The following is a 13,205-nucleotide window of genomic DNA, read 5'->3' on the forward strand; positions in this document are numbered from 1 at the left end:
GGGAACAGACCAACTGAAAACACGATCAAAACTAGGACAAAAACTTAACATAACTCTGACACCTAAACTCAGATCATGATTTATTTTATATTTACTATCAAATACACATGTAATACAGTGAGTATTTAGCCCGGTTAAGAGATATGGTATGGATTTTCAAGAAGGGAGGAACAGTATCATTATGGCCTGCATCTGGATGGACAGTGAACTGTTTCCAGGCATTTCTTCAGGATTGTTCTACAAATGTTCTTTGTGGATTTTGAGGTTTTATTTTGATTTAGATGTTTATAAGTCACAGGGTGAGTTTAAAGGGAAAGACAACAAGATCAGTTATTAGTGTATTTAGTATTTTCTACACTTGAGGAGGATCAACTAATCTTTTTCCACCCAGTAATGTTTATGGCAAACAACAGTTAAAAAAACGATAGTATTAAATTCTTTTAATTTATTTCAAATTCTGAGTATTTATTATTCTTTCTTAAACAGGCTGTTTGATTTAGTTTACCCATCAATGTTAATTAATGAATTAACTATCAAACATGTACTGACACGTAATTAAGGCTGCCGTTATTCATGCGTGAATCCATATGACTCCAGTTTTAGTTAAGCTCTTCATTAATTCATGATTAGTTAACAACTTTAATAATCATTAGTGTTTGATGAAATAAGTATTAATTTAGGCATTAGTACATGATTATTCATGTACCATTATTGTAAAGTGTTAACGAAATTTTGGACCAAGGTCAATGCCACAAAATAAAATATAAAAAGCTATACGAGTATGAAAATCAAGTGAATTGTTAACATTGTCATGCTGGCTAAAGAACAACATACCATGTTGTGTGCTCATAAAAATAAACATACACAGGTCTGTGAAGAAAAACGTTTAAGTAGATAGTGCACTGTGTTTGCAAAAGCCCTTAACGTGGTATCTGTATTGGCTCATTTTGAGGCTGTCATGGTTAGAAACAGTCAGGGATTTTTCATGCTTTTTCTCTAAACTTGTATTATGGAGGCACAGACATTCAGCCCGAGTTGGAGAGTAGTTTGATTTTGTCATTACTGTCTGCTACACAAAAACATTAATGAAGAAGTGAGCAATAAGTCACGCTCTCAAAAACTCTGGTTATTTAGTAAGCCTACCAGTGAACTGCACATTCTTTCCCAGAAGTTGTTGTTACCAATAGAAGCTATAATTACAATTGCTTGGCTTGGGTGATGGTATTTTTGAATTTTTGAAAGGATAGTTTCACCTTGGACCTTGTGAACAAATACATGTTTTTGAAATTAATCTGTTGAGTGAATGACTCGCTGAAAATAAATAAATAAGTAAACATATTTACCTAAAGAAATCATAATGATTCGGAGAACAAATCTGAACGAAATCAAAAGTTAGAGTTATGAATCATAAACATCACTACTAGTATATGGTATTGTTTAGGGATCTTCTTTGGTAGTTAACGAACAGTTTAAAGACTTTCCATTTGTAATGAGTGTGGAGTATTTAGGTTCATGTGTCTCATTTTCTCATGCTTTTCTGTTCAGTGTCATGTTCCCAGGTCTATCTTGTCAAATAATCTTGTTTTCCCATTAGTCCTAAACAGCTCTTGTTTACTTTGCTCTTTGTCACGTCTTGCCCTTTAACGGTTATTATGTTTTGTTAAAGGGATTGTTCATCTGGAAATGAAATGTTTTTTTAAAGGAATGAATTATTCTCCCTTGTGTCATTCCAAACTACTCCTTGTGTAGAACACAAAAGAAAATATTTGAAAGAATATTTCAATTGCCAGCTGTCCGAAACAACATATGGGACATTCATTCTAGGAAGGGGGGAAAAAAAAAAAACAGAGAAAAAAAAGTAAGTCATCCAGGTTTGGAACAACATGACGGTAACATGTAAACTTATACACTAAACACTAAAATAGTTCTTACAGCAGCTGAATGCTTCTTTAAAAAGTCAAGGCCAGTTTTCCAACAGTGGCCACATCATCCTCATTCTTAGAAAGAATCCAACTGCACTTTCTGTAATTTTATACATCCTCCATGGCTTGACTAATGTTAATCAGGTGGCTGATGGAAACTATTTCCTGAAATGCTGTACAATGTGACAAACAACTTAGCACTCTTGGTCTCCCAGCAGGTGGATATCGAAACATAACATCTGTCAGTTGAAATTAGTTGGTTTAACAGATAAAACAGATAAAAACATATTATTAATAATTTAAATAATTATTAGAGTTTTTGAAGATATGTTCATATATAAAAGGCTCTACAGCTCTCCTGTTTCATGGTTTCCACAAAAATATCAAGCAGTACAAGTGTTTTAATAATAATAATAGTTTCTTTAGCAACAAACCAACTGCTTGGAATGTTTTCTGAAGGATAATGTGATACAGCAGACAGGAGTAATGGCATCTGAAAATCCAGCTTTTCCATCAAAGGAACAAATTACATGTTAAAATATATCAAAACAGAAAATAGTTGTTTTAAATAACAATAATATCTATTAATATTACAAATGTTTTTATTGTATATTGGATCAAGCCTTGTTAAAAAAAAATATTTATTTTTTAAAAACATTAAGTCTTTACGAAAATAAAAATAAATACTTGTACTCCTGGGAAATGTTTTCTCCTCTGTTGTTAATCAGCGCTTCCCCCTGAGCTCCTTCATCAGTACAAAGTATTTAACAAAGGAATGTCTGATATCTGAAACACGGTTGCTAATTGAGAAGTGATCTCTTTAAAAAAAAAGGAATGAAGCAGGAGTGTCTGTTTGCGTCTCGTCAGGCAGACGCCAGTAAAAAATCAGATGTCAAAGGTCGTCCACTAGGTTTGTTATTGGACATCAGTCCGAGTCAAATCACAAACAGCTGACCTCACTGACCTGCTTAATACAGCATGAAATAACATTAAGTTCATTAGTTTAAATCAGCCTTTAAAGGGTATTCAGTCAAATCGAGTCAAACAATTACGACACTGATTTTCTTCTCAGTTCTCACTCTTATATTAACAGGTCTAAAAAGTGTAGGATTAAATAGACTGGAAACCACAAGGGTGAACTGACCTCTCCCAAAACAATTCAAGATGCTTCCAGGAATCAGAAATTGTCCTCTGGAACACCAAAACATTATAAAACATAGTTCCAAAAACAAGAATCCTAGCATCTCCCTATGACACACGTCTGAAAACCACATGGTGATAACAACCTGCTGGTAGGAAGTGGTAAATTACCAAACCAGACTGAGTCTAAGACCACACCATTGACAGGGGTGTAGAATTAGTGACAGCTGAGCAAACTGACCTGGCCATCCCCCAGCTGAGCTCCCACCTCTCCCCCTCACCTAACCTTCTTGTGTCCTCAATCCTGGGTCAGTTATTCATTGCTTAAACCTCAGAAGAAGGGCCACTTTCCATACCACTGTTCCCCTAAGATCCGCTCTTGGGCCATGGCTGTTCACAGACAAACATCAAAGGTAGGTTTATTTTCCCCTTCCTGCTGCGTGAAGACTTCTTGGTAATTGGTCTTATTCTTAATATTTTAAAACAGAGTTACATGAGTAATTGAATAGGCCCAGGAGAGCTCGGAATACTTATGTGTCAGGCTAGAGCTGTTAGGAGTTTATGGGAAGGTAAGGTTGGTGTCGTCCCCTGATTGCACAGCTTTGACGACCATGTAGATGTGCATTATAGACTCCATCTGTATTGATTCAGTATGGAGAAAGATGCGTGACTTGGATTTATTATGTTATATTTGGTAGGTTTTTTAGATCCTTTTTGCAAAGCGACTCCAGAGGATTTATTGATAAAGATATGTGTGCCGAAAACCCATACTTTAGCTTGCACACCCTTGTTGGTGACTAAAGCAAACAGACCTCTTTACAAAACTCTTCTGGTTGGGCCACGTGCCATACCCAAATACAACTGTTTGATGAATTAATGTTGCAAACCACACAACCACTTTATGTTTTCAAATACGTGGTGGGTCTAAAGCAGGGCTATTCAATTGGCGGCCCGCCAATCATCTTCATCCGGCCCGAGGAAGAGTACACAGGTTGCACATTTGCCTTGAATTGTTCTTGCACTAATTAGTTTGTAACAGCAATAACAACACTCTAACTAAAATCTTAAATGACTGTAAAGAGTTGGGAGAAAATTAGATGTGTGCCACATCCGCGTCGTGCATCAGGTTTATTAAAGAAACAGCGCTGCTTAAGTGAAACCTGCTACAGTCTGTCATTGATGTAAATCAAAGAAATAAAGAAAAAGAGAAATCACTTGAATGCTCTGCTTGCTGATTAACTTCTGTAGCTTGAATAAAGAATAATCAATATAGCTTATGCATACAATTTATAGTTTATGTGAAGATTGTTTTAAGTTCAGTTATATAAAGTTGTTATATTTTTCAAAGCCTATTAAATGTTAAGAATAATATCATAACATTTCAATTATACTGTAATATTAAATGGCTATAATTAATGGCTAAAAATGAAAGGGGAAAAATGGATTTAATAGAGACAACAGTAAGATTATTTATATCAATGATACTTCTTCATTAATAATAGGCTAGTAAAAAGATGCCATTAAACACATATTTAAAATATACCATCTTTATATTGTTTCTATATTAATTTGGAAGTTCAGTGTGAAAATATGACAACACAAATATATTAATATGCATTTAGTCACTTTTTTTATTAATTACAGAAACAAATGTGATTTTTTTTACTGAATGGCAGACAGCACTAATGTTAACCTTTTATAGCTGTTACTGTTGGTAATATTAGTTAATTTTACTGCTGAATATGCATTTAAATTTAATTTCCAATTTTATATGCCCCCCAGAAAAAGATCGGGACGGCCCCCTTCAAATGTTCAATTCAATAAATCCGGCCCTCAAATTAAGTTAATTGAATAGCCCTGGTCTAAAGTGTATGAACTTGCACACTGTCATTATGTGCAATGTTTCTGGCTATTATGGATTTACGTGTCTAGGCAGCCAGAAAGAATGAGCTTCAAGGTTAAACAAACACTGGTGTAACAGGCATACAGGGCTGTAGACAAAGAGCTCCTGCAGACGGTCATAAAATCCCTCGGAAAAAGAGAGGACATTGCCAAAACCACAAAATGAAAGCTCACTTTTCAGATAATAAGAAAGTTTGAATATAAAATGCCAAAATGTGGATTAACTTGACACTCAGTGATGTTGAATCCATAAGAAGCCTCAAATGGAGGTGCAAATCCACAATGGTTATTCACTTTGTCTACAATAGATGGCACTGTACCTTGTTTGGACCCTGATGGGCTCCAGTCTAAGTGCCCCTCCAGTTACTTTGGGCCCTGCAGCATATGACCTGGAGAATTATGATGACTCAAACACATGGAATCTAAACACGTATGGACTGACCTATGATTATGATGACCTGGATGAGGAGGTGAGGGGAGGTTTCAAGAGTTTGTCAATTCTGTCATTATTTACTCATCATCATGTTGTTCCAAACCTGTATGGCTTTGTTTTGTATGGCACAAAGCATAAAAGGAGAAAGTTAGGATGTTGGGCGGAACATCAAACTGTTTTACTACATAATCAGAGTGAAGGGGGATAAGTGCTATTTCTCTCCAAAATCTCTCATAGACACATACAACACCATATAAGTAAAGAAAATTAAGTTTTAAATTAAGTAAAAAAGTAACATATTTTCCAAGTAGGTATAGTAGATAATACACTGGTATAGATAATACAGGTAAAACACTGAACTTCATTTCCAGAGCTGGTCTGAGAGTTTAATTCACACGTTCACTTCACCGTTTCTTTTGAGAAAAGCCATTGTGTATCGTACACAATACACACACAGATCTTTACAACAATCTGACAAAAACATGCAGTTTAACTTTGAGAATGTCAGAAATATATTACAATTGTATGTTTTCATTTATACAACATACTGTATATGTTGTGCAGCAGAAGGCGGCTGAGAACCAACTTTTGAACCCAATGACTTTGGTTGTATAGACAAAAGAGTAAAGGCATTTAAAAAATCATATATTTATCACCTTAAAAAAAGAAAGAAAGTCATACAGGTTTGGAATGACATTAGGGTTAGTAAACAATTTGTAGCTTTTTGGGTGAACTATCCCTTTAAGAAAGAGTCACTATGGACATGTTTATGTATGTTGTTATGTTCTGTGAATTTATTTTGTCTGACCTCTCTTTCTTCACTGACTGAGGTTGGGACGCTGGCTCCTCCTCCAGCAGTCACTCAGCCACCTGCTATAGATCTTCCAGAGGACTATGTGGAGGAAGTGACACTGCGGCCCCGTCCGACAAAGTCACCTGTCCCTTCCACTCTAGACTTCCATGGTCCAGGCCTGTTTGGGCCTGACACAGACTTAGGTAGATGGATAATTGGTTTGAAAGGGATAAAAATGTTGTGTTTTCTATTGTGAATCTTCGCCCTCTAGTGGTGTAAACCGTCATAATATGTTCCTCTCTCCCTCTCTACTGCAGGCATGCCCTCCTGCCTGCTGTGTGTGTGTATCAGTGGCAGTGTGTACTGTGATGACTTAGATCTGACTCAGATTCCCCCTCTCCCTAAAGAAACCACACACTTCTACGCTCGCTTCAACAAGATCATGGAGGTCAGGGCCACAGACTTCATCAATCTCAGTAAGACACGAAGAGACTTCTTTCTTGCAAATACAAATGTGGTTTTTCAAACACATGCTGTATTACACAGTTTACATCAGGAATAAAATGCATAGATAGTTAGCTAATGAAGAATCTAGATTTAAGACTTAATTGCATTATGAATACAACTGATTTACAGTTTAAGAAAACTGCACTTAATGCTGTTCTCAGATCAGCTAAAAAGGATCGACCTGAGTGGAAACCAGATAAGTAAAGTGAACGAGGATGCTTTTCGTTCAATGCTTCAGCTTCAGGATCTCATATTGGCTGATAACAACATCCAGGCCCTTCCAGAACTCCCAGCTACCCTCAAACACATCGACGTTCGCAATAACCAGCTGAGGAGTTCAGGCCTGCATGCAGAGGCCTTTATGGTATGTACACAACCATTCAAAAGTTTGGGGTTGGTAAGAATTTTTTAGAAACCATTCTAATATGCTGATTTGGTGCTCAAGAATCAGATCATTATTATCAATGTTGAAATTTTTGCCACTTATCATTGTTGTAGAAATTGTGATCATTTTTTTAGGATTATTTCAGGGCTAGGGATAGAAGAACGTTTGAGCATTTATTTAAAACATAAATGTCTTATAAATTATAAATGTTCTGTCACTTTTGATCAATTTAATGCATCCTTACTGAATGAAAGTAAAATAAATAAAATATATAAATAAAAATAAAACTTACTGACCCCAAACTTTTGAATAGACTTGGTCTGTGTTGCGTCATATTTTTAACATTGACAAAACAGGTAACAAAAAGGTCCTTGAAATGCACAGCATTATGTGGTGTGTGCTAAACGTATAGCCTAATCATTTTTGCAAATACACGCCGTAAAATAAAAAGAAGAAATAAGCTGTCTGCTTATTTTAATATAAACATGAGAATAAGCAAAAAACATGGTTACTATAAGTAAACCATGGTAAAAAAACAAACAAAAAATGTGCATAGTTTAACTATTTGTAGTAAAACTGTGGTTATAGGCTACAACTGGTAATAAAAATGCTAAAAAAAAAAAATGGTTAGCCTACTATAGCCTACTTTTACTATAGTAATACCATTGTTAATTTTCATAAGGGATTGTGTATAATAATAATATGAAATAAATGTTTTAATAGATTATGACATTTACGTCACAAAATATCAGGGAGTGACATTTATTTGATGTTAAGTAGGGTTGCTGTAGGCCCCATCAGAACTGGGTTGCGGTGCAGGCGGGACGGGACTAATGACAGGTCGTTGAAGGGCAAGTAGTCTAGCCTATCTGGAGTGCATATAAATATAAATATTAAGCTTGATATGTTTCATGCGTTGTATATCCGAAACTGCTGTCGGAGTTCTGATGTTGTGTGCTGCCCGCTCAGATTGTGCTACCGTCTGGTTATTCGGCAGTATATAAATCTTCAGATCGTTTTTTTTTTTTTACTTATTAGAGGTACAGAATGCCACACAACAACTTTGCCATTGCACCAAGCAAAAATCAATCGAAATCATAACAAAAAGTAAAGATCAAACGCCTAAACAAGGTCTCCGCGCATTAATTTGGATGGTTTGTTTTACCCCACGGCATAAACGGATATGACGTTTTTGTGGGCGTTCCCAGCAATGCCGACCAAGTAACTTTCATTCTGCTTTAAGAGCAAAAATAAAACAAACAAAAGAGTTTTAATACCTCTTTTCAAACTTGTTTTCCAGTAAAAATATCTTAAAAAATCCTTAAAATAAGATGAATTTACTTGAGCAGGAACACTGAATATTAGAATATATTAGATATCCCCCTTTTTCTTCAATGCGGAAGTAAGCCTATGGATGAGACTTCCGGTTCATTAGCCGTTATAGATAAATAACGAGAAGAATAACAATGTGGAGTAAACAGTAAAACTGTTTGCACTACAAACCAGTGTGTTCATAATTAAGATAATACATTAAAATAATATCGTAAGACATACAAATTTTCAATATCAAGCAGCAAAACTAACTGTTTTGTACAGCTAAAAATGGCTGGACGCGGACGAGACCGGAAGCTAGACCCATAGAATTTACAAATGGCCCATTTTTATGGCAAGAAAAAGGTGGATATGAATGTATATTTAATAGCCTACACTCTCTAAAAAAGCTATAACTTTTTATAACTTTTAAAAAGGAACACCTTTGTACCTTATGTATCCCTAAAAAAGGGTCTGTTAGTACCTTAAATGTACATAAAGTGTATATATTACCTTTTGAAAGCCTAGTGACAGCTTTTGTACCTTTTTTTCTGAGAGTGTATTTCAAGTCAATTTTGTCTGTAATGGCAGATTTTTAATTTTTTTTTCTCAGGTTTACACTTAGAATGAGTGAAAAAAACTGCCAATGTAGCAAAACATGATTTGCTTATATTGAAGATACATTCTCTAAAAACAAACCATGACATTATGACTTTATTTATTCCATTTTTTATTCTCGCCAAATAATTACGTTTCCACTGACAAATTACAAACAACACATGGGGCTTGATAATCTTATCTTGTTTGTGTTCATTTCCTCTCCTGAGTAGAAGATGAAGGAACTTCAGTTCCTGTACCTGTCAAACAACAAGTTAGACTACATTCCCTTACCCCTCCCTGAGAGCCTACGAGTGCTCCACCTGCAGGTAAAAAACAACTCCTGCTACTCTCACTATTCTAACAAATAATTCCCTCAGAATTAATGCTGCTTCTCTCTCTTCCTCCAGAACAACAATATACAAAGCATAGGCCAAGATGCTTTCTGCAACACCCACGACATAAACTACATACGGAAAGCCCTGGAGGACATCAGGCTTGACGGAAACCCAGTGGACATCAATCTTTACGCCCATGCTTATGTCTGCTTACCACGACTACCTATAGGGACTCCAGTCTAGGACAGAGTCTGCCTATTTTCCGCAATTTGAGTGTGTATGTGTGTATTTTCTGAACTTCAAAACTCCTCAGTGACCACAGCAAAATAATTTGGGGCAAAAAGATCAAATACTTTAAAATGTCACCATATCAATATCTATGCAATCAATTTCTATCTTTTAAATTCCAAGTTAGTTCTTATTTAGCCAGTCACACTAGGTAGGCAGTTAGTGACTTTGCACTCATTACAGTCCAAGTACAAAATGTCTCTGTTTCAAAATCCAGTGAGATACCTACCATAGGCATAATCCTAAATGAAAAGGCAAAATAAGTGACCAATTTGAAACCGTCATAGGCAGCAACACTGCAAAAACAACTCACAGTTTATTTTAACAGTTTAGCATGTTGCTATGCTAATAAACTGTTAGTCAAATAACCATATAAATAAATAGCACACACACAAATGTGTGCTAAAATTATCAATTCATTAGTCATATATAAATCAGTTTAACTATTTCAACCAACATTAAATGTGCCTCTACCTACAAATGTAGCAATATATACAATTCACTGCAGTTTCCAGCTAAAATGAACGCTAGAGGCAGAAAAACTCCAACAGCATTTATTCCCTTGTACACAAATTAAGATTAAGGGGCAGATTAACAATTAATAGAGACTGTTTGCACAGTTATTCTATGACCACAAAATGCTTTTGCCATAGCGCTTGGTTTATAAACTAATGCATTTTGACATTTGCATCACATAACCATCTCCATATGTATGATATTTCAATATAGTAAACTTGCTCAGTAGCTCACCTGGTACAGCACTGCACTTTTGGTTTTCAAATGCAGTAGAGCAATAACCTTTTAGCGCCGCTCAACAGTACAATATATACAACATTTTCAAATTCACATTCTTTTGTGTCAAATAAAACTGAACACACTTTTAGCAGCACTCACTGGACATTTCACTTGAAAATTGTTGTGAAATGTGCAACAGACAATATAATATAATTTTGCAGAAATGTCACCTCAAACACATTTTTGTAACATTCTCTTTATTTAATGAATTCTAAGTATTTTTATAAATGACAATTTTTTTATTCAACCACCATTTGGGGAGCATTTTTTTCTCTAATGGCATTGCAATATATTCTGGGACTTCCTTCTGCATGAAGGATATATGTAATGCTGCCTTACAGTTTATTCATAAGAAGGCAGCATAATCCTGCTAGCTACCTTTTGGAACACGCTTCATGCTGTGAGCATGCCTATGATGCCTTAAAATGTCTTTGTAGGCAGATCACTAGGTTTTGGAACAGAGACATTGATTAGTCATGACAAAGGAAGCCAGAGCCAGTGTTGGGGGTAACGCATTACAAGTAACGCAAGTTACGTAATCAGATGACTGATTAAGTAACTAATAAAGTAATGCATTACTTTTGCTTTGTTTGTTTGGCGTTGTGTGTGAACATGATCTTAATAGGTCTAGACTAAATATTAACATGTATTTACTCATCTCTGTTTGGCGTTGTGTGTGAACATAATCTTAATAGTTCTAGACTAAATATTAACATGTATTTACTCATCTCACCTGCACAAAAACAGATTCAGGGTTCCTCAAAATTACTAAAAACAGTCAAATACAAACCCAGAATGTTATATAAGTCAGCAATAACTAGGTAGCTATGTTAAATAAAAATTTCCTTCATGCATTTAATCCCATTTTATTAACCAATGTCTTTGCTACTGACCTTCGATGATGCAATTCAACCATACTAATAAGCAGAAATGACACATTTGTATTTAATTTTTGTTATTGCTGAATAGTGTTGAACTTTCTCCTCCTGCATCCTGCGATTGCGTCCTCTACTGTACAGACGTGAATTTACATTTCCTTCAGCCTGAGGCGTATTCATTTCACTTTTGTTGTGGGCTTTTACATTTGTAAAATAACTTTTTTAGATATTAAAAACAAGCAAGCAAGCCCTGCCCAGATTTAAAAAGTAACGTAACACATTACTTTCCATAAAAAGTAACTAGTAACCTAATTAGTTACTTTTTTAGGGAGTAACGCAATATTGCAATGCATTACTTTTAAAAGTAACTTTCCCCAACACTGGCCAGAGCAACAGTATAATGTAGAACTACAGCTGATTTTCACCACAAAGTGGCACCATTCTCCAGTTCTTTCCATCTGCTGTAACAAATTTCTGCATTTCTACAGACACCCAGCTCCATCTGTCAGGTGTTTTTGTCATTTAATCTCAGACTCATGCTAATGGTCTTTGAGAATGCACTGTTCTTTATTAATTACGCATACAGTGACAACTCAGCTGCATCTATTTTTAAATCAATTCGTTCATGTACCACTGCAGGTGGTTTCTGAGGTTACTTAGCAACTGTCAAATATTTATAGTTTGACATTTACCCATGAGCAAAACGTAAAGATACTCCTAGATTATTTGCACTGGATTTTAAGCAGCTGTAAAGACATAAGTGTAATCCCATGAGAATGAACAGGTTTTAACACACCAAAATGTGTGAGCTCGTTCTTTCAGCTTTCAAGCTATGCCATAAGTGCAATGTCCAATTGAACAAAGTGCCGCACAGACCTCCACTGCAAACATCCTACACAGATCCATTTAATGCCACATTTTGAATGAAGCCCAGATATCTGTCCAAACATTAAATTAAACAACAGCAGAAAATTACAGTTTGGCTCTCTTTCATGGCACTGAGATCAACAGCAGTAGTTCTCAAATGGTTTGTTTCTTTATGTACACATGACAAAGAGGCAAACTGGCACAATGACAAAATTTGTATCACATAAAATTAAACAAAACTGTCCTTAAAATCAAACAGTAATTTAGGGAATATTCCAGATTCAATACTAGTTAAGGTCCATTTGCAGAATTTGTTCAATAATATTGATTACCACAAAAAAAAAAACTTGTCCCGCATTTAAAAATAAATAAATACATAAATAAATAAATATCTACAATGTATTTACAAAATGGGGCCAAACCAAGATGTAAACTGCATGTATTTACATGATTTTAGTGTAAAAAAAATAATTACAAAAATCACTTGACAGTTTCTCTGTGAAGTTGTATCCAATTTTACAAACTTGCTGGCATGACAGTGTGACTACTAAAATCCTAAAACATCCATAAATTTGGGGAGAACAATATTACAGCTCCAATATCACTAACGTTTTAGAAGATAAATTATTGTAAGGGATTTTATAAAATTCCAAGCTTCACATTTTTGCTCCAAATATTAGCCCAATTCACTTCCATTTTAAATGTCTCACTGTAATCTTGATTTTCAAGATTGTAATCTTGTGATCAATATTTTGCAACAAATGTTGTATAATGAGTTTAACCTGAATTGAACCCAATATTTTCCTTTACAATTACCATGAATAGGCCCAACATGAAATATGCTAAATAGTAAAAAAAAAAAAAAATGGCACAACATGAGGGTGTGTAAATAGTGACATAATTTTCACTTTTGGGTAAACTATCCCTTTAAATTAACAATTTTGTACATGCATAAAAACAGCATAAATGGGACTACTGTATTTTCGATAAATTATTGTAATAGTATAATTTTTTTTTAAAGATTGCAGTGTTCAGGCCCCATTATTTCC

General features: G+C 35.0%; 1 protein-coding gene across 1 annotated transcript; it reads left to right on the forward strand.

Annotated features, from left to right (window-relative positions):
• Positions 1-3,379: 3,379 nt before the first annotated feature.
• Positions 3,380-12,255, forward strand: LOC306854856 (epiphycan-like). The gene is made up of 7 exons (XM_079393113.1): positions 3,380-3,475; positions 5,273-5,434; positions 6,228-6,393; positions 6,508-6,666; positions 6,859-7,061; positions 9,224-9,319; positions 9,401-12,255. The coding sequence occupies exons 1-7, from the start codon at positions 3,449-3,451 to the stop codon at positions 9,569-9,571; spliced, it is 984 nt and encodes a 327-aa protein (XP_079249239.1). The 5' UTR covers positions 3,380-3,448; the 3' UTR covers positions 9,572-12,255.
• The last annotated feature ends 950 nt before the right edge of the window (positions 12,256-13,205 follow it).

This window comes from Barbus barbus (assembly GCF_936440315.1).
Source record: "Barbus barbus genome assembly, chromosome: 35".
NCBI classification, from domain to species: domain Eukaryota; kingdom Metazoa; phylum Chordata; class Actinopteri; order Cypriniformes; family Cyprinidae; genus Barbus; species Barbus barbus.

Bases quoted from the DNA above. Each gene is read 5' to 3' on its own strand.
- LOC306854856 (XM_079393113.1), top strand. From the start codon at position 3,449: ATGGCTGTTCACAGACAAACATCAAAG. The intron at 5,435-6,227 runs GTGAGGGGAGGT...TCACTGACTGAG, and splicing joins ATGATGACCTGGATGAGGAG to GTTGGGACGCTGGCTCCTCC. The intron at 6,394-6,507 runs GTAGATGGATAA...TCTCTACTGCAG, and splicing joins TGGGCCTGACACAGACTTAG to GCATGCCCTCCTGCCTGCTG.